The sequence below is a fragment of the Ostrea edulis genome, chromosome 7, assembly GCF_947568905.1.
Source record: "Ostrea edulis chromosome 7, xbOstEdul1.1, whole genome shotgun sequence".
Lineage (NCBI taxonomy): Eukaryota > Metazoa > Mollusca > Bivalvia > Ostreida > Ostreidae > Ostrea > Ostrea edulis.
Window position 1 is genome coordinate 6,083,868 of NC_079170.1, and position 25,607 is coordinate 6,109,474.

The following is a 25,607-nucleotide window of genomic DNA, read 5'->3' on the forward strand; positions in this document are numbered from 1 at the left end:
ACAATCTTGTCTAAAGTCAGCATTTCGCAAATTCTATGCTCGCTATAACAATCTAGTTTGCCAATAAAACTTGCCATTGGGTCAAATGTTGTCGTGTTTCATACCAAATGATAGGCCGTTCGTGGCACACTGAGTTTGACTACGGATAACTTTGCTTACTTGATCAAGATATATGGCTCATTGCAGGTGTGACCGGTCAACAGGGCATACTTACTCTTCCTAGGCACCTGATCCCACCTATGGATATATCAAATTTATGCATTATCGGTATACAACATCCAATTTTAAACACACACCCCCAATACCAATCACAACACCCCCATATATTAATAACAATACATGTACTTTCTACTTTTATTAAATTAAGGCTTCAAAATTCCAATGTCTTAATTTTACTTCCAAATTCATTATAATTATCTTATATCCACCTGTGCATGCATGTGTCAAAGTCTAATCAATGGTTTAATTATGCAAAAACAATAAGCAATACACACATATGCATCAATAAGTCATTATACATGTACCTCTGGTATATCCATGGATCCATATTTGCCCAACTCTATTTTGTATTTCTTATAGGACTTAAGAGATTGATCATCTTTCGTTATTTTCACATTATACATTTCAACTTGTTTAGTTAATTTCTCATTGTACAAAAACAACAATAAACAATGCCCACATATACATTAATCAATGATTTACATTATAATATCATATTAAAAAGAACTAAAAAAAAAGTTGAATGCTAGATATATATTTGGTTTTGTATGGTAATGATTGATTGATTGTATCTTGCTTAACGTCTCTCTTGAGAATTTTTCACTCATATGGAGACGTCTCCAAGACTGGTGAAGGGATTCAAATTTAGGCCTCACCAGTTCCTTCACAACACCCGCATGTCCATCCATACAAGCAACGGTAAGAGGTGAAAGATGATTCCAATCGGTATCTTTACTGATCTGATCTATCCCAATGATTGCTCGATGCTTACGGCCTATGAGCAGTGAAGGTTCTTTAGCGTGTCACACCTACTGTGACACGGGTCATCCGTTTTTAAGGTCATCTCCGAGGACCCGTGACATTCACACCTGATACCGAGCGTTTGGCGATGGAACTGTCACTACCTGTTTTAACGACTTAGATCTGTCGCTCTTATCACTAGGCCACCGCGGCGGTGTGTATGGTAACGACACGTAAAAATACCCCCAAAATTTCAAAAAGTGTGGAGTTTACAGAATGTTATGTACAACGATAGTACTAACCTCTCAGATTTTATATTCAGTAATAACAGGAACTGTGGAGAATGTCTTCTGACATGTTTCTTTATCTCGCACATCTTTCTCTTGTACTCAGTAACAACACATCTCTACAATGCTATCAGTGACTATATACAGAGTGTTTTCTGACATGTTTCTTTATCTCGCACATCTTTCTCTTGTACTCAGTAACAACACATCTCTACAATGCTATCAGTGACTATATACAGAGTGTTTTCTGACATGTTTCTTTATCTCACTCATTTCTCTCTTGTTCTCAGTAACAACACATCTCTACAATTCAATCATGAACTATACAGAATGTCTCCTGACGTGTTTCTGTATCTCGCACATCACTCTTTCGTCCATTTCCTTTCTTTTACTGCAATTAATAGAACCTCCATTTTTACTGTACTTACGTACGCGTCGCCTAACCCTCTCTAGAGCAGACACAGCCTCCCTGTCAAACTCAGAGGCAACCTCACTAGTGGATAAGAAGTTCCACAGATAGTCATGACCTCTACACGTTATATTTTCCATCAAATATCGAATATCATACTTTATAAGCCTCACCCTAACATTAATATCCGCCCCCGCCTCCAGAAGGATCCTCACCTTCTCCGCTCTATAACTAACATATTCCAACTCATCAATTAGTGTGTACAACAGAGGCCTTACATCAGACATACGGTCACTGTACCTTTCATACAACTGTATCCGCTGATTGACATCCAAACCCATACACAACAGATGAATTAATGCATCACAGTTTCCCCATCTGATTGTTTTCCACCAATCCCCCTCATCATCCATACACCACACTGATCTGTCTGTCACAAACACATCGTCCTTACTGTCTGTTTTGACTCTAGCATGTCTGATTTCCACCAGGCAGTTAAAAAGGTGTGCATTGCCATTAAATTTACCTGGATTGATTTCATTTTGATACTGTATGAGATATTTCACTATATCTGGTTTGTCCAATATTAATCCTGTATTTACTGCTGATAAATCAATATCAACAAGATCAGTAATCAAGTCAGCTCCATGCTCCACTAGACTTTTTATTGCTGATAAAGGACAATTTCTTACTGCAGTTACCAGCGGTGGATTCCCCCATTCATCCAGTAGATTGACATCAGCACCTGCCTTTATCAGCTCCTCCACTATACTCACGTGTCCTTCTTTGCATGCAATCATTAGTGGTATATTCCGACTATCATGTAGATTGACATCAACACCATTTTTCACCAGTTCCTTTACTACACACACATGTCCCCTCTCACATGCAGTTATTAGTGGTTTGTTTATACGTCTAATGTGGAGGTTGACATCAACCCCTGCTTTCACCAGTTCCTTCACAACACCCGCATGTCCATCCATACAAGCAACGGTAAGGGGTGAAAGATGATACCAATCGGTATCTTTACTGATCTGATCTATCCCAATGATTGCTTCCTTACAGACAGGAAGCAGAACTCTGACTGTGTGTACATCACCACTAAAACAACCCAATACAAGTAATCTATACTGTTCTACTTTCTTTTGTTTTCTATTTGAAATCACATTCATAATCTTCATAATATTTTTAGATATCCAAGATGTAGATTGATGTGGAGTATTTTCTGTTATCCTAAATAATTCACCAATTTCTTTGTACTGTTGGGTTTGTTTTATTATGTATTGTATAATCTGAGAATGTCCATAGTAAATCACCCAGCTGACCACTCTCACATTGTACAGGTATTCATCCTTTACTTTATTCCCCTTATCATCTAGTTTATACCTCTGATCCACCAGTACTTCCTGTCTCATTCTCTCCCCTTTCTCCTCACCCTGCCTAGCCACAGTTTTTTGTTTACTCACTATCTTATCTACATCTCCCTGTTTGGACAGAAATAAGGATTTCAATTCCGCGTATGACTTTGTCTCTAACACACCAATAAAAGCCTGACAAACCTGGGGGTGTTTTAAAACCTGATTCCTGAAAACATCATACAGCTTCATGTTCTGTATGTCTCTGTACAATCTCTCTGCTAACAATGGGTACTGATCCTCACTTAACCTTATACACAGATCAAACGATTTCTCTCTCTCATTGTTTTTATCATCATTCACTTTTCCTTTCTCATCACTATCACGGCTGCTATTGTTCTCCTGAATATATTGAGGATCACCCTGATCCTCTTTTATTTCGTTAGCAATACCTGGTTTACTTGCCTCTGGTTTGACATAATTAGCAATATAACTACTACTCATGTACATCAACATTTGGTCAGGAAACTGTTTGCCATACTGATAAGCACATATTTCAAACATGGAGTCATGTATAAATGTGTACTTTTCACCACACTGTTTTGTGTATGTCCCCTCCATTGCTGACAAAGCGTCCATAAACCTGATTGCATCGGTCTGGCTTTGTAACTTACAATTTCCCAAAGTTTCAATAAGCTGTTCGTTTTTCATATCTTTTAAAATGGCTTCTGAGATACTGTTTTTGTATAGCATACACAAAACAAGTGTTGAATAATTCAGTTTGTTATGTATTTGCATATCATCAAGTTCATCAATGATACATTGGACTGGATTCAGGAAAAACTTTGCACCAAGAGCTTGGAATTTTTTTTCATTTGAAAACAATTTACAGAGAAGCGGAAACTTGCGAGATGTTGATGTCAGCAATGCAGGGGACATTAAATCAACATTTAAACCATACTTCTGGAGAATTTGTTTCTTGTCATTGTTATCTAATGCATTATCAGAACTGCGCAAATTAATCACAGTCTCCTCTTTGGTAAAGAATGGTTTGTAAGGTAGTGTTTCATTGAACACAGCCTCTCTACATGTCATCAAAGTTTTAGACTTAACCATGCAAGGTTGTCTTATCGTCTGTTCATAATTAGTCAACACATTTAAATTAGTTTTCTGGAGGCCAAAGACACCCACCACGTCATCAATAACAAAAACATGCGGATTCCTGGGGTCACCATAATCCTCCAACTTTCTGACATCTTTGGTTGGTACGACCTCATAGCCTTCCTCCTGGAGCTTGAGGGCGATGTGGTGAGCCGTAGCAGACTTACCAGACCCAGACACTCCAACGAACGTTATGTAAGTTTGGTTTCTCACTTTCTGCATCACCGATGGAAAGCTGTGGGTTTCATAGTAAAGCTTGTCTTCCTCTCTCCATTTCTGAATGTCAATATCATATTGCCCTGAAATTACATATCAACGAAACAGCTGAATACCAATGATGATGTTTTATTTCATTATGTATACTAGATCTGTTAAAATGAAGTACACAACAATACCATTATTATCGTAATTGTACATTTATATAGCGCCTTTTGTAGTCAACACAATTACATTAAAGTGCTTTACATGTAAAAAAAAAAAAAAAAAAAAAAAAAAAAAAAAAAAAAAAATTAAATAAATACAATAATACTAAATTGAAGTTAACATAGTAATTATGAGTAGACAAAACTAAGGGATGTTAATGCTATTTTTTGGGTTTGTTGGAAGTGTGTGTGTGTGTGTAAAACAAATGTATACATAAATATCGAATTACAAATGAAATACAAGTTTAACAAGAGGCCCATGGGATACATCACTCACTTGAATCACCTTGGCCATTCTACTGTTCAGCTGTTGTGATTGTTAAAAGAGATTTTTTATGAATCTTTATTCCCAGGAAAAATATTGACTCCATATTGTGGCCCCAACCCAATCACAAAGGATCACAATAGCTGAAAATGAATTCACGTTACACAGAGATGCATCTTAAAACGTAGGTCAAACTCCAAGGTCAAAAGATCAAACACCATTGTGTAAAGTCTTGCCATAAAGAATACGAGTATATATTCAAAATATGAAAGCCCCTCTTAAAATAGTTCTGAAAATATTTGATAGGTTATGCTTTCTTAAAAGTAGGCCTACTTCGGAGTCCAAGGTCATAAGGTTAACGATCATAATATGAAATGAAAGGTCTTGAAGAAATGAATATATATAAGAGATATGAAAGATCTACCGTATATAGTTCAGGACATATTATATAGATCAGAGTTTTATCAAAAGTAGGTCAAACGTCCAGGTGAAAGTCAAAAGATCAGACCATTGCATCACGTGAAAGGTCTTTCAGAAACAAAATGGATTTATCAAATATGAAAGCCCTATAGTTAAAAAGATATTTCTAAAGATTTTTCCTACATATCAGCAGACAACCCTCAAATCCCCTATTGTGACCCCACTCATTTGAACTTTTCTGGTCCAGTGGTTTTTGAGCAGATTTTTAAATATTTTCCTTATATACTAACATGTAAAACTTTGATCCTCTATTGTGGCTCCACCCAACCCTCGGGGACTATGAATTGCACAAAATTGGATCCACTCTATGTCAGGAAACGTCTGAACTAGATATTTTTGAGATGAATCTTTTTCAAGATTTTCCCAATATATTTGTATGTAAAACTATACCTATATTGTGGCCCCACTCTCCCTTGGGGGCAATAATTCTAATAAACTTGAATTTACATTAAATCAGGAAGCTTTCATATAGATTCGAACTTTTCTGACCCAGTGGTTTTTGAGAAGAAGATTTTTAAAGATTTTTTCTAGATATCAGCATGTAAAGCTTTGATCCTTTATTCTGGCCCCAACCTACCCCTAGAGACCATGATTTGAATAAACTTGAATCTGCACTACGTCAGGAATGTAAACTTTTCTGGCCAGTGGTTCTTGAGAAGAAGATTTTCAAAGGATCTAACCCTATTTTTGCATTTTCGTGATTATCTCCCCCACGTTTGGTTGAATTTGGCCCAGTGGTTCTGGAGAAGTCGAAAATGTGAAAAGTTTACAGACAAACGGATGACGGACAAAAGTTCATCAGAATAGCTCACTAAAGCTTTCAGCTCAGGTGAGCTAACTAGATATGTCCACATAACACGACCCCCCCCCCCTCCCTGCAGTAAACTCAAATGTAGGAAATCCATCGAAACATGGCATTGATTGTGGTATGCGGATTGTATGTTACATGCATTTAGTACAATGAAGAACTCAACAACAATCCTTTATATGTTTTAACAGCCGTGGAATAAATACAACTCCATCAGAAATCAACGAACTTGCACAAAACTCAAGATTGATCTGTAACTCATCAATGTCCATAAATCAGTTCAATATCTCAAGGCGTTTAGAAAATAGGTCCGGAAAACTGGTCGTAACAGTAATTCTTCTATGTTAAAGGGAGACAGCTCCACAAAAAACCCCAACGAACCGGAAGAAATCTCAAAATCGATCTGTAACTCATCAATATACACCTGCCTATAAAAAATGAAAATCTCAAGGCGTTTAGAAAAAGGAGAGGCACATAGGCCTTATCGGTCACCTGAGTGCATGTGCATGTACTTGTTAAAATTATGACCAGTCCCAAGAGCTAAAAATCTAGAAAAAAATTCCTGTTCTGAATATGTAAGCTAAATTCTAATATTCAGCAACCTATAAAACAAGATAATTACTTATAAACTTTCAATGCCCTCAAAAACGCATACACTGATGAAATGTGCATTTAGTTTTTTATACTGTATCAGTAAACCTAAAGGCCGGGGACGACTTAGATTTTCTGCCACCTGACAATTAAACATATGAGGGCAAAAAGGCGGGGCTACTCTCCATCACTGTCAATGATGTTGATAAAAACAAACCTTTCATCTAAATGTATTAAACATAAACAATACATGCCAAGTTTGGCCCAGCCCTGAAGTCATAACCTCGACCACGTGGATTATGAAATATACAACTTTGTAATCGAAATCTTTCTGCTCTATAATGTAAGGTGAAGACAACGAACAGTGATCAATCTCATAACTCCTGTAAGCAATACAAAATAGATAGTTGGGCAAACACGGACCCCTGGACACACCAGAGGTGGGATCAGGTGCCTAGGAGGAGTAAGCATCCCCTGTTGACCGGTCACACCCGCCGTGAAGCCTATATCCTGATCAGGTAAACGGAGTTATCCGCAGTCAAAATCAGTGTGCCAAGAACGGCTTAACAATCGGTATGAAACACGTCAGACAGCATTTGACCCAATTCAAGGTTGTACTGACGAAGTAGATCGTTATAACGACCATAGATATAATGTATTTAGTTTTTCTCACAGATGCACAGTTGTGGAGAGGATTTTTGAAAATTGAAACATTTCTGGCAGTTTTTGCCTCGCTTGTAGGCCCTGAAGTGTAGAAGTCATGAGACCCTGGACAACATCTCTACTTATGTGATCATCATAGAACAAGGTACGATTGTGTATATAAAAAGGCCCAAAAATTTCTCTCTTTTAAATGTGTCTTGAATTAATTTTACTAGACAGCTATCTGCTCTTTTCAAAATAGCCATATAGTTTCAGTTAAGTATCAATAACACTGGAAACGTTATTCGAATGTTTTACACATAAACACGCGCGATCTATGTCAAGTTTAGTCCCGTCATGTCAGAGCCTTTAACACAGGGATCATGAAATCTACAATTTCGCTTGAGGTAGATTTTCTTGCTCTACATGACTATACATATAGCTTTTTATTGCAGTGTAACTACAAAGAAGATTTTAAAAATTTGTCAATTGTGCTCTCATCCCTAAGAAGACCCTATGGGTGCAAGAGTCCTGATATTTACAATTTATTGCCCCCCCCCCTCCGTACTAGAAATGATGACCCCCCCCCCCCCCCTGTACTAGAAATGATGATTCGTACTAGGTATGAAAAACATCGGTAGCGTAGTTATCACGTAACTGTTAAAACTGTTCAATTGTTAACAAACATAATTTAATCACTATTACCATTTTGACCTCACCCTGAATCCAAATCCCCTGCCATTGGGATCACAAAATTCACAACTTTGGTTAAGGGCTACCTGCTTATTTTAAATATCCATTTACTTCCGAATAAGTATCAATAACATTAGGGATGAGTAACTTTTAAAGTTTACAACGCTTAACTAAAGTATTTCTAATGGCCAACCAAATTTGAAAATCAGTTCCAGTTGTATTGCGGTACAAGTTAGATTCTTGGCACACTGATTTTGACTGCGGATAACTCCGTTTACCTGATCAGGATATGGGGCTCACGGCGGGTGTGACCGGTCAACAGGGGATGCTTACTCCTCCTAGGCACCTGATCCCACCTCTGGTGTGTCCAGGGGTCCGTGTTTGCCCAACTATCTATTTTGTATTGCTTGTAGGAATTATGAGATTGATCACTGTTCGTTATCTTCATCTTGCATACAGCATTCACTAGTCTTTGGTAGGTAAACAAGGCTTGTGCAATGTTTTGTTTACATATAGATTACTGAACAGAAAATTACATGTTTAAAACAAAATAAAATCTGCCAAACACTAGAAAATATTTAATTGTAGTGAGAATTAACTTGTAAATTAAAAAAAAAACCTCTGCTTTAAACGAGAGATTAACCAGAATATTTCACCTATGTAAACAACATTTTTTTTGGCATGAACCTTGTTTACATAAGAAATAATTGTAAGCTCTGTATCACCCATGTAACTGGACAAGAACATCACAATCTTTGCAGAATATTAGAAATAGTTAATAGTTAAGCATTCTAATCATTAAAAATTAATGAAAAAAGAAAATTTGAAAACCATCAGCTAACGTCGTGTCCCCTTTAAATGTTTTACACATAAACACTATATGCATTTACCTAGTTTGGCCTTCTCCTAGAGTCTGAACCTCTACGCTCGAGGATCATGAAATTTACAATTTTGGTATATGCCTTCCTGTGCTGCATAACTGCACTTAAAGTGTCCCGGAAGTCAAATGTACATTTTGGTTTATCTTATGTATTTTAAAAAATAAATACCGATAGTAAAATTATTTCAGTTATTTTTTAATCAATAAACGATATAATGGGCAAAAACAACCTTCTTCGTAAATTCACACCTTTACGATACCGAAAACGAAACTGAAAATGTAATACCGGATCTGACGTCACAACCCATCAGACGAGAGTATAAAAGAAGAAAATATTCGAAGAGAAATGGGAAGTAAGAGTAAGGGACGCATGTGTGTAGTTGTAGGAAGCAACAACAGGCCTTCGGACACCGTTTCCGTCCATGTTTTCCCGAAGGACAAGCGACAGAGATCAGCATAGACTCGAATTGTGAGACTGACCGGTGCAGACTGGACAGGATCGTCCCAGTATACTGTTGTTTGTAGTGCGCATTTCACGGACGGATGTTTCCAGGCTCAGTTTTCACTGATGAGAGAATTTGTAATTCCTGCAAAAAAAACCGCCTCTGCTCTGGTGCGATTCTATCGTTTTATCCTAAGAGGAAAGTGGACGACCTCAACCTTGCCCTCCTCTCTTCGACCGAGCCTAAACCCAAACGCCAGGCTGCCGTCAAGCTGGAGAAAAATAGGGTAGGTCGTGTGTAACTTTATTATGAAGATTCCATCGGTAAGAAAGTTGATAATTTTTATTGTAGTCTGTGATGTTTATTAACTGTTTTCACTTTATAAGTTACAATGCACGTACCATATGACGAGTTTCTAACATGCCCCCATCTGATCAGGACCCTGGATTAGATTGCCGTTTAAACATATTCTGTCATATAGATCCACTGACCTATCTTAGTAATGTTATCAAGAACTTTGCATAATTTAAATATACATAGACTTTTATTACTCTTTTAGTGGGCAATATTATTTTTCCAACACGATTAAATGTTAACATTGGAAAGATACCAATTCTGATCAATCAAGTGAAGGCTGAGGGGTGTAGAGTGGGTGGCCTGTAACCCCTGTTATAACTCCTACATGTACATCCTTTGGATTTATACGTTAATGAAAATTAAATTAAATTATTTCCAAAAATGACATGTGATGGAAACCCCTCTTCACTAATTTAATTTAAACAAATCATGGGCAGATCCAGGAATTTTGGAAAGGGAGGGGGTTGTACCATTATTAAATTTTAGTTGTTAATGGGGGGTTCCACCATCAATATGTGTTGGTGTTTTTTTTAGCAAAATTTTCTCTGGGGAGGGTTCCGACCTTTGGGATACCCCCCCCCCCTCCGAATGATCAGGATCCCTCCACTGCAAATTATCTCAATATTTACATGGGGACATTTTATTTCAAAAGAATTACAGTAAATACATTATAAAGCACTATCGTAACAATTATTTTATCCTTTTTTATTGGGAAAGGTTGATGATTGCTGCTCTACATTTTAATGAGAATTCCTCAAGGCTGCATGACATAACGAAGGAGGGGGGCCAACAATTTAAAATCAACTTCCAGAAGTTCAAGTGTTCGTAGGAAGCCTGTTGATCCAACAATTAGTAAGAATGTACTTCTAAAGATACTCCACTATCATAATTCATATCAAAATTAATTGGCATGGCATTTTTACTATTTTTGCATTTGTCACTTTTCTTGCAATCAAGTTTAAAACAGCAATAACAAAGTTAATGAGAATTTTTATTACAAATGTATTTATCAAAATACAATACATATAGGAAAGAGCAATTTATTTATAAGGATATAAAGCATACATAAAATTTTAAATAGTGTCCATTTATTCCAGCCCATCAGTCCTGATGAAGGAGACTTATTTGGTTTTTCAAGGGTCATCAGAACCATTACCATGCTCATTGCCAGCTCAACCACCTCCACTGTGCAGTGAATTTTTCCATCCTGATAAAGAAGAAGCAGTGCTGCATTTTACACCGAGGTTCAGTCGGAAGGAGACATCCGTGTGAATGTGAACAAAACGTAACACTAGCTATTTGGACATTCTAGCAAAGCATATAAAAATATGTTGGTCATACAGATGTACTCTATTTTAATCTTGTTTAAAAACGTTAAATCATTGTGAAACACTTTTATCTTTGGTTTTGTTTAAATTTGAACCAAAGTCATATAGAGTAGTAGGTTGTGAAAACAAATTTTGCTATTTTTCACAAATAAAAAAAGACTGGGAACAACCATGATATAGGGTCTGACCGTTGGGTAACAATCTGTTTGGTCTTGCATGCAACAGTGTATTTTAATTTGCAAATAATTTATAGAATGAAATATTAGCATAGTATATGTAGTATTAGCTTTATAGTATATATAATAGTTGTAAGAATTAAAAAATGGGAACATGAAAGCGGGGTCCTCGTCCCGTTCCTGGGTGTGGACACATTTTATTTGAAATATTGTTTGTATAGCTGATGCTTTCTAGAAAATTGATGTATTATTTTTGGGCCATTTCTGTTAGAATGTTGTGCTTGAATTGTTTTGTATGCATCATGTATGAATCGTACATTTGTTTTAAAAAAAGTTGCTTCAACTAAATCATACCATCACTCAGGTGCATTGAATCCTTGATACTCCTCAGAGGCAAAGGAATTCCGTCACAGCACATGAGGGTAGAGGGACTCGCACCTTGTGCCCTAGGTATCCTTAGCACCATCAAACAAAATGCCTGTGTGTTATGTATCTGTTACGCCTGTAATTCCGGGAAATGTTTGGAATTATTCACTACTGATAAACTAGCAATCGGACCCAATGGTCATGTGAATTTTGTATTGATTAAATCAATAAAAAAAATTGACTTGCTCTTCAATTGTTGCCCTCATTTCTCCATACTGGGTATTGGTATTACGCCGTCTCGAGCTCATGCACATCTAAACACACTGATGAAAACCCAGGGTGTTCAGTAAAGCAGGCCAGTTCCTTGTTGAATGACTCCCCTCTTCTCATCAACCCTTGGCAAGTCGGTGCAGCATACACTTTCCTTGGCAGCTGACACATGGGAATAGAATCCACATTGACACCTAAAATGATTTGTAAACCATGTGAATTTGTGAAAGAATAGAGAACTCAATAATGGGGAAAAGATAAGACAATTCTCTTCTAAATGATAATTTTTAAAAATTCTTAGAAAAATTGTAAGTATAAAGGGGGTGTCACATGAGAGGATAGAAAAATCAATGTTATTTTTCAGCTCTTTCCCAATGAAGTAATGAGCGAAAATACACCACAGGAACAAATAATGTTGTCTGTAATAATAGTAGGCCTATTGATAATGGAGGGTACATACCATACCACTCCCTAATTACTAAGGGGTGGTATGGCACACACCAGTGCGACCACTAACATTGTTATTACAGACAAAATGACAGATTCCTGTGAATACGACGCGGACAGGCGTAATATGGTGATTAGACATATGTAATTTTATCATCAAAGTAATTAAGAATGATGTACAGTTAAAAATGATTGATCAATTTCGTATTTCCCAAAATTTATTTTATAAACAAACAGTCTAACGGTGCCTTACCATTCCGTGTTTCCGAGGCGAAGTTCAAGTTGTTCACGTTCAGCATTCTCCCCATTTAACACGTCGAAATAATCGGAATCCATTGCAGCTGACTCTTATTGGTAAGGGACGATGTCCTGTACGTCCTCGTTATGATAATCTTAAAAGGAAGACTCTGCAAATGATATGTGGAGGTCGATTTCGTCCACAGAAACGGAGGTATCGCTCGCATTTGCCATACTGGCCTGTTTGAGACTGATGGGTTGTGACGTCACACGTCATTATGGCTAAATATAGTAAAACCGGAAGTTCAGAAGATTGGTTTCGGGCAGGTGCAAAAATAGCTAACTTTGACGGGGAATATCTCGGTATTGAATGCATGCACGATCATAAATTTTTATTCTTATATTTTCAAATGTATTTCTGAACCAATTTACCATTTTTGCACCCATGACTTCCGGGGCACTTTAAGATTAATCAATCCTCGTGTGATGTCATAGGTTTTTGCAAAAATCTTTATCAAATTAAACTTTGCGCATGAAAGAAATATATCTTCAGAGGAATTTTATTTACTACATAAAATAAAAAAAAAATTGGTAAACTTTTGATATTGAAAAAGTGTATATTTTCTATAGATAATCAATTCTTTATAATTAAACAAATGTTGTCAAAGGCAATAACTCCTATGCTGGTATTTCTCCTACTGCATGTCTATTATGCATGATTTCCCTAATATCCACAATTAATTTATACATATTTATGAATTAACAGTTTTCTTAAACTGTTGACATTTAAAAGAACAAGAGCCACGAATACCCAAATATGACCCTGTGATTTTGAGTAAAATAAAGTATCTTCATTCCAAAATTTCATCATGGTATGAAATAGCTTATACCTTCTTCTTTATAAATCCAGTGTGTTTTTTCCGCGAAAATTCACGCATATAGAAATTATAACATGCAGAACCCATAACAATTGTGTTATATTTGTAAAAGTTGATAATATCCAACAATATGCACCAAAAATTTGTATAACCCCCAGGCCTCGATCCAATAAATATTAATGAATTGTAAATTAGTATATTACATACTGCATAGAAGTTAAGAGGTTTTTTTGGATCGAGGCCTGGGGGATAAGTGAATTTTTACTTTTTATGTTCTGCAAATAACCGGAATTTCACATTCCATGCACGAAATCCGAATACTTTTCCATTCTATAGGTTTAATACAAATCGTAATATTTAAATATCATAGTTGGGGATTGTTCCATTGTCTTTTTACAAAACCAGTAATTATTCAAAGTTAATAAAATATTATTATTTCAATAAATATTATTGAAATAAAACCGGATCCGCGCCATCGTCGGAATCGGGCTACGTACATCAATTGATTTTGCCCCCAAAATTTCAAATAGATTATATGCTCAATTTATGAACTTGAATATATATGTAACCATGTTAGGGATAGTTACAAAAACCTTGCACTAGTTAACAGTTTTAGTTATTTGATCAAACAATTACGAAGCTAAGTCCTCCAATCCACTCCAGATACAATCGAGATCCACCCATCGTCTGCGCCGCGCCTTTACTTCCACACATTTTCTTTTTACGTTATCACACTATATATATTTTAATTATCTGAAGGCCGTTGAATTTAATAAATATCTGGCTTCACATGTTTCATCTCCGTGTATTCAGTTTTCTTGGCACTGATGAGCATGTTGAAATTGCAGTCGCAATACATAAAAAGACTTGGGAGGGCCGAGGGGTGCCTAACTCGATAAGCTACTTAGATGCGAAGATATATTGGCCTATCCCGTTTAATGATTTCTAAATTATAGTACAAAATATAGGTACCAGACAAAAATTAGGCGTCCACATAACAACACAAAGGATAGACTGTAGGTTACAAGTCTCTGAGCTATCTACAACTGTTTACGTGTCAACCGATTTGGACATATGTCATCGGGTACCGTTATATTTCGACACACAGCTATTCCGGTCTATTGCATATTTCATCCGTCAGAAATCAATATATAGAAATACATACAAATATGAATACGAAAAATATATCTAGCAATATGGATCTTGTTTTGCTTTTAAATGAAATTCATTGACAAACAGAATTACATTTGATCTAATTAGCAAAAATACAAGGCAGTTAAAATAAGGGATAATAATAATGAATAATTCGAAAATGAAAAAAAAAATAATGTAAAAAGAATGTTAACGAAAATAGTGTATTTTTCATTGTTTCAATTATATTTATCATTAAAAATTCAGTCTCCACAGCAAATATTCAAAACCACAAATCTTATAACGAAATAAAAAAGACAAATGGAAAAAAGAAGATATCATTAATACTGATTAAAATAGAGGTGAACATATGAATCACACTCGTTCTTGAAGTAAAAATTGATGTATTTATTTTTTAAATATATTATCCTACATAATTAAGTAAAATATTACTAAGCATTATAGAAGGAAGAACTGAACACATTATTAAACCACTGTCCTACTTAATTTACTTTGAGTGTTTGTAACATGGAGGAAGTGTCTGATAACGGAGAAAGGTTTCCCCCATGCATTTTATGTAAGATAAGAACTAAACCTAATGACAGGAAGAAATGTGAAAGTGTTAAAATAAGCAAATTTTATGGTGGATGCCAAACTACAGATGTGTTAATTCACCATAGAGTTAACCCCTTGGTTGATAAAATTCTTGTTTCTATTTATGTGAAAATAACATCCGCTTAATTTTGTTTGCACACTAACCAAATATATGCGAGGAGGGAGTTTGGTTCTATTATATGTAGCAGTATCAGAATAAGACTTTTTAATTAATGAATTCGTTTCATAGATGTTATGGAGTTAATGATAATAATTAAGGCATTTTGAAATACACACAGGTCTAGATATTATTGTAATAAATGATCCGGATAGGAAACTAATGAAATTAAATAAATGGAACATATTTTACCTGATGATGAGTTCACGTGAACATTTTCTTAACTTAATGTAAAATAAATTATATCCATATGGCTAAACTAAATGTTCAGGTGTTATTCTGTACATGTACGGCTACTTTTGTAACAGTTTCCCTATCCCCCCCCCCCCCCCCCCCCCCACACACACACACACATATCATAAACGTAACTCCCTATATAGCAAAACACAAATAAAAGTGTGAAACATAGGATTAAAATGTTTACTCACTGTCCAAAGGAGACAAACAGAGAGAGAAGAAAGAGATGTACGAGTATACTATATCGGTGTGTGTTTTAGTATAGAATTAACATAGACAGATTTTTATGTCTGGCATCTTTAAAAATGTGGCAGCATAGACATTTTCTATGGTTATTGTTTAAATTTAACTATATTGAATGGAAATTGATACAGTTTTTGAACTTTTAACCATTATTATTGATAAATCACATGAGGATCGATCGACCTTAAGTTAAAATGTTCTATTGTTATTGCACGGCGAACGATGGCGGACTCAGACCAATTACACTAGGTCACCTAGTAACTTATCTGACCTATATAAATGCTCTGTAATAATCGTTGTTCTTATCGACATACCTCTGACATTTGTGGGAATGGGGGACTTTGTTAGTTTCTCCATTTCATCTAAAGAGAAAGAAAATATACTGATTTACTTTAAACAAATTCTATCAAACATCGTTCTGTCTTTATGAACACTATAAAGGCTTATAAATGCTAAAGTGCATTGATAGGAACTGTATGAAATGAGTGTTTATATTAATACAAAGTACAGCACTTTAGCCATTGTATGTTTTTACCCTTAAGTAAATTCAATATCAATGCCCAGTGTCTGTATCTCAGGGAAAATGTCATATTTCATTCGACACTGCTGTAAAGCTTTAAGTTACATGGATATACGCACTTGGACATGGCTGTCAGATGTTCATTTATTGTGTATTTTATCATAACATTTCATTCAGTATTGATTTCAAGCTTTAAGCTATACGGTAAGATAAGATTTTCTATATTTCCTCCAAAGTGTGTCCATGAAAATGACTGTCAGGTGGTCATATTTCATTCAGTACTCCTGAAAATCTTTAAGGTATATATGTAAATGAACATGGCTGTCAGTTGTTAAATTATGTACAGTAGTCTGATAGGGCGTAGAGTTTGTTAATTTTTGAAGTGCTCTACAGTAATTTTAATACTATTCTGTGACCTAAATAAAATAACCTCTTATGTACATAGAGAATGGATAGAGTGTAAACAAAGACTTTACACAGATGGCGGACAGGATTTTTTTATTACACAGAGTTGCATTAGTTCAATCTCTGGGTGTTACATTAGCTTCTTATTGTCTATTTACGCTGACGGTCATTCATTTTTTATTCATTGTTAGGCTGTTTTACGTTCATCGAGAATTTTTCAATTATATCAGCTGTAAGTGAAGTACCAGAATTTTAGACTTATGCTTAGCGATCAGGGCTGTAGTAGTGAGGATTTTTCAATGTACCAACGCCTGCTGCGACACGGAATCTCCATTTTCATGGTCATATCCGAAAGACCCGTGATTCTCACATCTTAATGCCGAGCGTTTGGCGAAGGAGCAATCACTACCTATTTTTACTCTTAGGTTTGACGCAGGCATGGCAGGAGCAGGGTTCGAATTCACGACCTCCCGGTTACGAAGCAGACGCTCTACCACTGATTCGCCGCGAGCGGTCATTAGTTTTGAATGCTTTTCATGTTAAGATATGGGTGATACATTCTACGTGTTTTTATATTAAACAGGAAGTGTCATCCCTGTTTACATGTACAAGCTTTCCTAAGTGAATAAGCTATATGTTTACTGATTGGATAAGTTAGAATAGTTTTATTTTGGTTTGATTGGCTTAAGTTAGTGAATATAATTCAGGATATTATATAAAGCTGTGTTTGATCTGTTTTATTCACCTGGTAAGAAACTGACCCCATGGTTAGCTTTCAATTACAATATAAATTAACCCCATATATCATTGATATATTTTAAACCCTTTACTCTAGCTGCAATAATGTAGCCCTCTCTGATTTTTTTTTTTTTTAGGGAGAGGGCTACAACTCCTTAGGATCTCCGTAATGGTGCAAATGCGGGAGTGATTCACTCCCGCAACATTTGCGCTCATTCTAAACATTTCCTGACTTTCTTTACGTAAATAAAATGATATTCTATGTTTCTTAGTCAATATATAAATTTACAACCTGCAACATTAGATTTGTGAGGCTCTATTCTACCGTTTTCAACAATTTCGATAAATTCCAATTTCTCGATTCATATTTGTGCGCCATGTTTGATGTACTGAAGTTTCAACTTCCGGTTGTCAAGTCATTTAGATATGCCATATAAGGTAGTATTTACATCAATGGACAAGTATGGAGGCGAAAGCTATTTAGTCGGTATTGAAAAGGTTTGAATTTAATATCAAGTTAAAAGCCGAACAGCAGAGTGTAAATTCTTTCTGCAACAATATCATTTTCCTTTCTTTGTCGAAGTGGCTCGAGTAACTACATTTTCGCGCTGATTGTCAATGTTTAGGCTTTTCATTAGATCCACCTACGAGATCTCGCGATAACAAGCATGGCGGAGCAGACGAAGAATTTTGCATGCTGTACATTATATTTAATGAAAAACACCTTTATTAGACATGCCCGAGCACAAAGTTGGTACTCCTTTTGGTGTAAACAACATTTGGGACTAATTTGAGTTTATTATCGGTTATTCATAAAATTATTTTGCACCATTACGGAGATCCTATGGAATTGTAGCCCTATCCCGAAAACGTCAGAATAAAAAAAATTGGATAGGGCTACATTATTGCAGCTACCTTTACTCGTGTTTTCCTACCGATGTGTTGACCATAGTTCAGGAATTCCCTTAATTGGATTGAACTTTAACTAGAGCCAAATTTTGTGGGGGGATCACCTGAGTTACCGCCCCTGTTACATTGGTTCCGGTTACATATATAGAAGATGTGCATTCTTCACTGATTGAATTCTTAACTGACAGTTTACAGGGGAAGGTATGCTATTTTTCTGTTGATCGTTAATTACAATGAATTACCCAAATATGACGAGATTTGATATGTTGCATCAAATAACAATGGTTAGTGCGAGATGAATCGATAAGGTTTACTTTTGTGCTCATCCTATAAACAAAAACACAGTACCATGTTTTAATTAACAATCATAGCATTTTATACTACCATCCAATTTCTCCACTCTCTCCAATGTTTCTTCTATTCTCCCTGTAAAGACATGGTGAAAAATATTTCCTAAATATCAAGCATTCTCCGATTGTTGTACAATAGTGTACCCAGAGGGGTTATATTAATTTTTCTTCTAAATTAACTAGAAAGTTTAAAGATTCTCAGTATTTTAAAAACGTTCTAAAACGTAGAACTTATATTATTCGAAATATCAAACTCTAGCTATGTACTGTACCATCCAATCTGCTGGCTTCCTCGGTATTTTCTTCTATCCTACCTGTAAAGAGATAATGAAAAATAATTCATAAGAAACAAACATTCCGAGATTGCTGTACAACATTCTACCCACCTACAGTGATTGTTCTAAAGTTAATCCTAGAATATCACACATTCTCAATGTTTATAAATGTAGTATTTTCCCATTCCTATTGTCAAATTATCCTTTTACTTTCAGATTCAATATCATTTCTATACAAACATATAAACATACTGTACCATCTTATCAACATACAAACATATACTGTACCAGCATACAAACATATATAGAGGATATCTATATTGCGTGTTTTGATATTTGGTTTATCCAACGAGTTGATATGGTGTATTTATTCACGAGGCTTGCCGAGCGAATACATACACCATATCAACGAGTTGGATAAACCAAATATCAAAACGTGCAATTATAGATGTTCTATTTATCTCATGCGTCTTCTTTTCACTTTATTTTGAGATGATCCCCAGTATGGTAGAAACAGCTGATTGAATTTGTTTTGAATCGTCGTGCTTAACCTGTCTACCTTAGGCGGGAAAATAGTGCGCTTATAAACCATTAATATACAATACAAAAGGGTATTTTTATAAAAGAAACCATGGATGAAAATTGTTTTAGAAGGGATTATAGTTTATAATTTATAATGGTTTTGCCATTCCATCAAAGTAACAACTATTGACCGAGTATTTATTTCTTGACACAAGGCTGACCTTCTGATAAAAGTTTGATGTCGTCGTCGTTTTGAAATAAACATGTGTATAATAACGACCAATGAAAAATAATTATACACATGTTTATTTCAAGACGACATCAAACTTTTATCAGAAAGACAGCCCTGCGTCAAGAAATAAATACTCGGTCATAGCTGTTACTTTGTTGTGAATACTTGGTACCGCAGCATGGCGAGGTACTTTCGATTAGGCTTGTCCACTAGACGGTCTATTCCTTGTCGATGATAATAGTGTGCACATATTTTCGCTTTCTGATCGTAATTTTCGAGTAGGCCTGGTTACAGACCGAGTTGGCATTTTTGTGGCCGGTCACTTGCATTATATGTCAGTGGGGGCAACATCTTTTACTTTTGCTATAAAAGAAATTCTAAATAGATACAGAATAATAAGTTTACGTTTTATTTCATGCATGGATATGCATAAACACAGAAAATATGTCATCCAAGCGGGGACAGTGTCAAAAGTAGTTCGGACCGGAAGTGCTTTATCAAACGGGCGTGTGATAAAGCTAATGCTTTATCTCACTTTTAATATACACCACACGTATGAGATAAAATGTATATACAGTACCATCGTATCAACATACAAAAATGTAAACATATACTGTACCATCTTATTAACATACAAATTTATAAATGTATATACTATACATCTTATCAACATATAACTGTATAACGTACCATTTTATCAACATACAAACATACAAACATATACTGTACCATCTTATCAACATACATACATATAAACATATACTGTAGCATCCTATCAACATAGAAACATATACAGTCGGGGGGAAATTTGTCTTTTACAATTGGTGGGAAACAGAAAAGGAACCTAAAACTTTCTCTTTTGCCCAAACTTCGTACTACTAAATTGGAGGACGGACGGAGATACATGTATTCCCCTCGAATATTTTTAGAGAGCATAAAAGATAAGCAAAAATACCTTTGAGGTATACTATGGATTGATGTTGTTCATCAATGATATCCAGATATTTCTTCTCCTGTTCTGGATCCATGGTGTCTATCTTTATCTGGTTTGCAGCATCTGTGTATGTTGTACATCGTTCTGGAAGACTGCCCTCAAGTTCTCCGATAATAATTGTCAGGTCCTGCCAGATTTTGTGGAACTCTGGATCAGACAGAGAGACACTAGCTGCGTGACCGCAATATACATTTCGTATATCCCTTACACGGTCAATATTAGCAGACACTGAGCAATCTGATGGATCTGGTTGTTTGCCCCATCCTTTTTTGTGGGGCGAAATGTCTGCTACATTCCGCAGTAGTACATATAACAGAGACAAGTCAAAGTCATTGTACGTTCCCAAGAAAGATCCCAAAGATGGATAGAGTAAGTCTCTTTGGACTTTATTTAAAATGCAATTTAACACTTTCTTCTTATTTTCTAGTTTACTTGGGAATTGAATTTCACTGACTCGACTTCTGAGAAGGTCCCTGAAGAGGTCCGTGCAGGGGTCTACTAGTAACCGGGAAACTCGGGCAGCATGTGTTTTCTCTGACGTCGACATGTATTTAGAGCACGCCATTGTTATACTGAAATAGAACAGAATTAATGATAATTTGATTGTCTGATCACAAACTGTATTTATTACTATACTACATGTCTTTTCGATTTAAGACCCAATTCAACTTACATGGGTTTACTTACCCCGACCCAACTGAATCTAGGGGGTGGGGGTGGGTGGGGGTTTTACTGTACAGCTGGATGTCGATCACGTAATTTGCCTTTCACATACAACTTCAGGTTGTGCAGTAGATCGATTGATTGGTGCCCATGACTCACTGGTCTATGAATTTCTTTCGGGAATAGTGTAACTTCCCGCTAGTACTGCTTGACATTACAATGCATTACATGGAAGAAATCGGTGCTACTTAAGGCCAGATGATATAAACAAATTTTTCTACCTTTAACACTGAAGACTTCCCATGGTAAAAAAAAATATTTTGGTTGGTTTTGGTTTTCTCATTTATAGTTGTTTGGAACTCTTCTGTGTTTTAAGAGCAGGAAAGGGGTCAGTAGACAATGTAAACAATTATGGCACCAGAATCATTAAGGGGGGAAAATCAGGAAGATTTATTCGTAAAAAAAATGTCATCAAAGGTTACAGAATGCTAAGAAATGTTATGCATTATCCCTTGGACGTAAGATAGTGAATGTTGATGCCAATCACAACGTGGTGATCGAGGAGAAGTTGGATGAATCAAGAAAATTGTTCGTCTGGTGATAATTCACAAGAATGCCTAGGAAATGAAGACACGTATCCATCTGATGCATCAGAGAGTGAGGAATCGGAAGAAGAGCACGAGGAGGTGATTTGTTGGAGAAGTGGGAGATGAGTAGTGAACTTGGAATTCTAGTGGACAATTTGGGAAAATATTGTGCTGCGTGTGGTAGACCACTAGATTTAAGACATTGCGAGGATGAAAAACGGTACAGACCTGGATCATTGCTATATTATATAAGATGTCAGCAGGAAGCATGCAGTCATCTTTCTCCTGTTTCTACTGGGAAACATCGTAATGCAGAAACTAACGTAAAATGGCACATCAAAGATATCCTGTATAAGGCATATCTTTATTATTTTCAGAGATGAATAGCAAAGGAAAACCAAGAGTGACAAAATAAACCCCAAAAAACAAACAGTAAATTCATAAATGCCATTGTAAATTATTTTCAGAAATTGTAAAATTTTACTCTTATATTATGGGAGATAACTCTTCTTTGTCTTGAGAAAATCAGCCAATGTCATTTTTACAATTTTGCTTATCCTCAGAAAATTCACCCCGTATGGTATATGTTCTTTAAGTTTATTTTACACTTTAAACATTAAGTTAACATATCATGAAGTTTATTTTAATTTGTAAACCTTAACTGAGGGTGCAATGTCCATATATGTAATTTTATTGAAGCAGGAACTAATATTTTCCGAGTGTAAAAATTATAAAGAATTAATAGTTTACATGTTATGTTGTAAATCTAATATCAATACACTCTTTTCTCCTTGACAGTCATTTTTTTAGGGATAAAAAAGGTAAACAAATGAAGAATAAACTAATTTACCATGATAACTATTGTTTTGTACTTTTTTGGAAATACGGAAAATATTTCACTCTCCAAGTCAAAGGGGAAAAGAATTCAAGAAATTGTCCACTTTTATAGAAGAATGACATCATATAAAGTCTCTTTGAAAGAAAAAAATTGTTTGTATCATCTGCCCTTAACCATGAAAATGATAATAAATTAATATATATACACGGTGTGACCATTGGACCGAGCGAAGCATGGAATGGTTATTGGCGTAGCAAGTGATAATTATTTATATGCATGTAATGATTCAATTAATTAAGTACGGTAAGTATTAGAACGTAGCTCAAAAATACGCGCATTGGACGATGCATTGTGACATCTACTCTATTCTAAAGCTGTCCAGAAACATACATGAGCGATTCGTTAGAAGTAAAAGGTATCAGCCCGCATATGATATTCTCACAAGTGAGTGGCAGACAAAGATAAATACAAAGAAAAATACAGACAAGCAGGTACAACCATACACATGGTAACACAGTACTGAACATAGTGTCGGACGATCGACGAGAGGGAGAATGGAACAATGTTAACCAAGGGCGGATTCAGAGGGGGTGTCCAGGGGGATCGGATCCCCCTTTACGGACCAAAACGTTTTAAGAGTTATTGAATTTTAACGACTCTTTGAGTCAAAATGATATGAAAGGTGGATACTTACATGTAATTACTTCATTCAAATTTATCAACATCAGTATGTCATTTAATTCTAAGATGAATAAGACGATAAACTGATATGTATTTATGATATTTTCGTCATTCTGGAAAATTTAAATTTTTTTTTATCAAAAATTCATTTTAATCATTCCTTCAAAGTGGAATTGTCAAAGAGTTTTAATAATGTTGAAATTTGTTTATAGGATATTGAAAATGCACATTTAAAAAAAATCCTGATTAGAATTTCAGCATATATTTCATAAACAGTACATTTTGCACTATCAAAATCGTGCATATAACATTTTGCACAACAAATTCTTTTAGAGTAACAATTTGTTGATCAAGGCATTAAAAAAATAATCCATGGCGGGACAAAGATTGGAGTTAGTTGAAGTTGGTGTATTAGCAGTTTGGTGTTAAATCAAATAATATCTTCTGTTCGATTGTTAAGAATTTACAGTATTGATAGAAATTGAATCCCAGTGTCTTCCTTTTAGCTACATCCATTTGGTAACCACAGTGGGAGGGATGAGTCATCATATGAGAAACAATATTTCTTCCTCATGGCTGCATAGAAGTTGACTGTTAAAACTGGTTTGTTGATAATGATTAATAACTCAAGTACTTTGTATTCTATTCAAATCATATTTAGACATATGGATACGTACAAATAAAGGAAGATGCCTATCAATTTTGGGGTCAGAAGGTCAAAGTTTAATGTCACAATGCATGGATATTGGAAAATGAATATTTTTTACACATTCTTTAGTAATAAATGAATTAGTATTGTAAATATGTATAAATTATTGATATATTTTCTGACTATTTATCATATGATAAAATAAATCTATAGAATTTGTAAATATGAATTGAAGAATATGCATATTATAACAAATTATATGTTGCTATTGTTTCGAATATATGCCAATGTAAGAAGGGAGACACGATCGTTTCAATCTTTGTTCCAATGTACACTACCCCACACTTTTTTTATTTGAATTAAGCAAAAACATGATTCAAATCTACATTAGCAATTTCATCAAAAGTTTGATGCAGATATTCTTGCTAGTCTGAATGTTTTGACGAAATAGGATTTAAAAAATGAGTCATATTTTACCCAAATATGTTAGATAATATATGCGTATTTGTAGAATTGGTATTAAATTTTATGAAAACGTCATCAAAATTATCAATTATGATTGCTTTTCATGAAATAAAAGACAATCAACAGTCTTTCATTGATATTGTTTCTTGTGGAAATTGGTGATTTTCAAGAAAAATTAGTTTCAGCAAAGGGTAACATTGAGTGGCTCTAATTCTTTAAAATCTGCACTAACAAACTCCTGTCGTAGGTTTGAATTGTCTGATGAAGATATGTCACTTAAAATGGGTTATCCAAAAACTTTGATACTTCTGAAAATATATTCAAACCAGGAGAGAACATTCTTAATGCGAAATAATATTTAATGCGCACCCGTGTGAACGAGGCATAAAACATTACATTTTTAAAGGGCCATGAGATCGGGGCTATCCCTATCTGCAACACGAACATGTATATACATGTTTAAAACAAAAATACAGAAACCTGATGAGAAAGTAAACCATACCTATCCAACTGGAATTGTTTGTCAAAATGGAGTAGATTCAAATGCAACCGCGAGGACATGCATTGTTCATCTGATAATAGTACATATGTATAACTTATTAATGATGCTAGGTGTTTTTATGTTCATCATGAATATATCTAATAATTAATATATATATTTACCTGCTTGCGTCGTGGTAAACCGTTCAACAGATGGCTGTGTTGTGATGAACTTTAGCTGTCGCTTCATCAAATTTCCTGAAGGAAAAGGATTGTTAAGCTTGAGTTGAAAACAGAGAAGTTTTATCCTAGTTATTTTGGTCTCAATAGACGTTTTCCTCACACATTCTCGCCAATTGAATCATTTGTTACTAGCTTGAAAATATGGATGTATATTTAATTGTTATGTCCTGTTTACCAGCCACATAGGACCTTGAGATCATCATCCGACCAATGGAAAC

General features: G+C 35.3%; 1 protein-coding gene and 2 long non-coding RNA genes across 3 annotated transcripts; 1 reads left to right on the forward strand and 2 right to left on the reverse strand.

The window, feature by feature from the left end:
• Nucleotides 1–340: 340 nt before the first annotated feature.
• LOC125656976 (uncharacterized) lies at nucleotides 341–25,527 on the reverse strand. The gene is made up of 6 exons (XM_048887603.2): nucleotides 25,330–25,527; nucleotides 20,745–21,355; nucleotides 19,033–19,074; nucleotides 18,795–18,836; nucleotides 16,153–16,200; nucleotides 341–4,471 (listed from the first exon to the last, which is right to left on the reverse strand). The coding sequence occupies exons 2-6, from the start codon at nucleotides 21,346–21,348 to the stop codon at nucleotides 1,569–1,571; spliced, it is 3,639 nt and encodes a 1,212-aa protein (XP_048743560.2). The 5' UTR covers nucleotides 21,349–21,355; nucleotides 25,330–25,527; the 3' UTR covers nucleotides 341–1,568.
• LOC125657016 (uncharacterized) lies at nucleotides 9,253–11,876 on the forward strand. Its single transcript, XR_007363157.2, has 3 exons — nucleotides 9,253–9,682; nucleotides 10,471–10,605; nucleotides 10,851–11,876. It is a non-coding gene; the product is annotated as an uncharacterized LOC125657016 (long non-coding RNA).
• Nucleotides 10,725–11,868, reverse strand: LOC130047752 (uncharacterized). The gene is made up of 2 exons (XR_008796565.1): nucleotides 11,612–11,868; nucleotides 10,725–10,960 (listed from the first exon to the last, which is right to left on the reverse strand). It is a non-coding gene; the product is annotated as an uncharacterized LOC130047752 (long non-coding RNA).
• Nucleotides 25,528–25,607: the final 80 nt, after the last annotated feature.

Bases quoted from the DNA above. Each gene is read 5' to 3' on its own strand.
- LOC125656976 (XM_048887603.2), bottom strand. From the start codon at position 21,348: ATGGCGTGCTCTAAATACATGTCGACGTCAGAGAAAACACATGCTGCC. The intron at 19,075-20,744 runs GTATTTTTGCTT...ATCTCTTTACAG, and splicing joins ATCCATAGTATACCTCAAAG to GTAGGATAGAAGAAAATACC. The intron at 18,837-19,032 runs GTACAGTACATA...ATGTCTTTACAG, and splicing joins GGAAGCCAGCAGATTGGATG to GGAGAATAGAAGAAACATTG.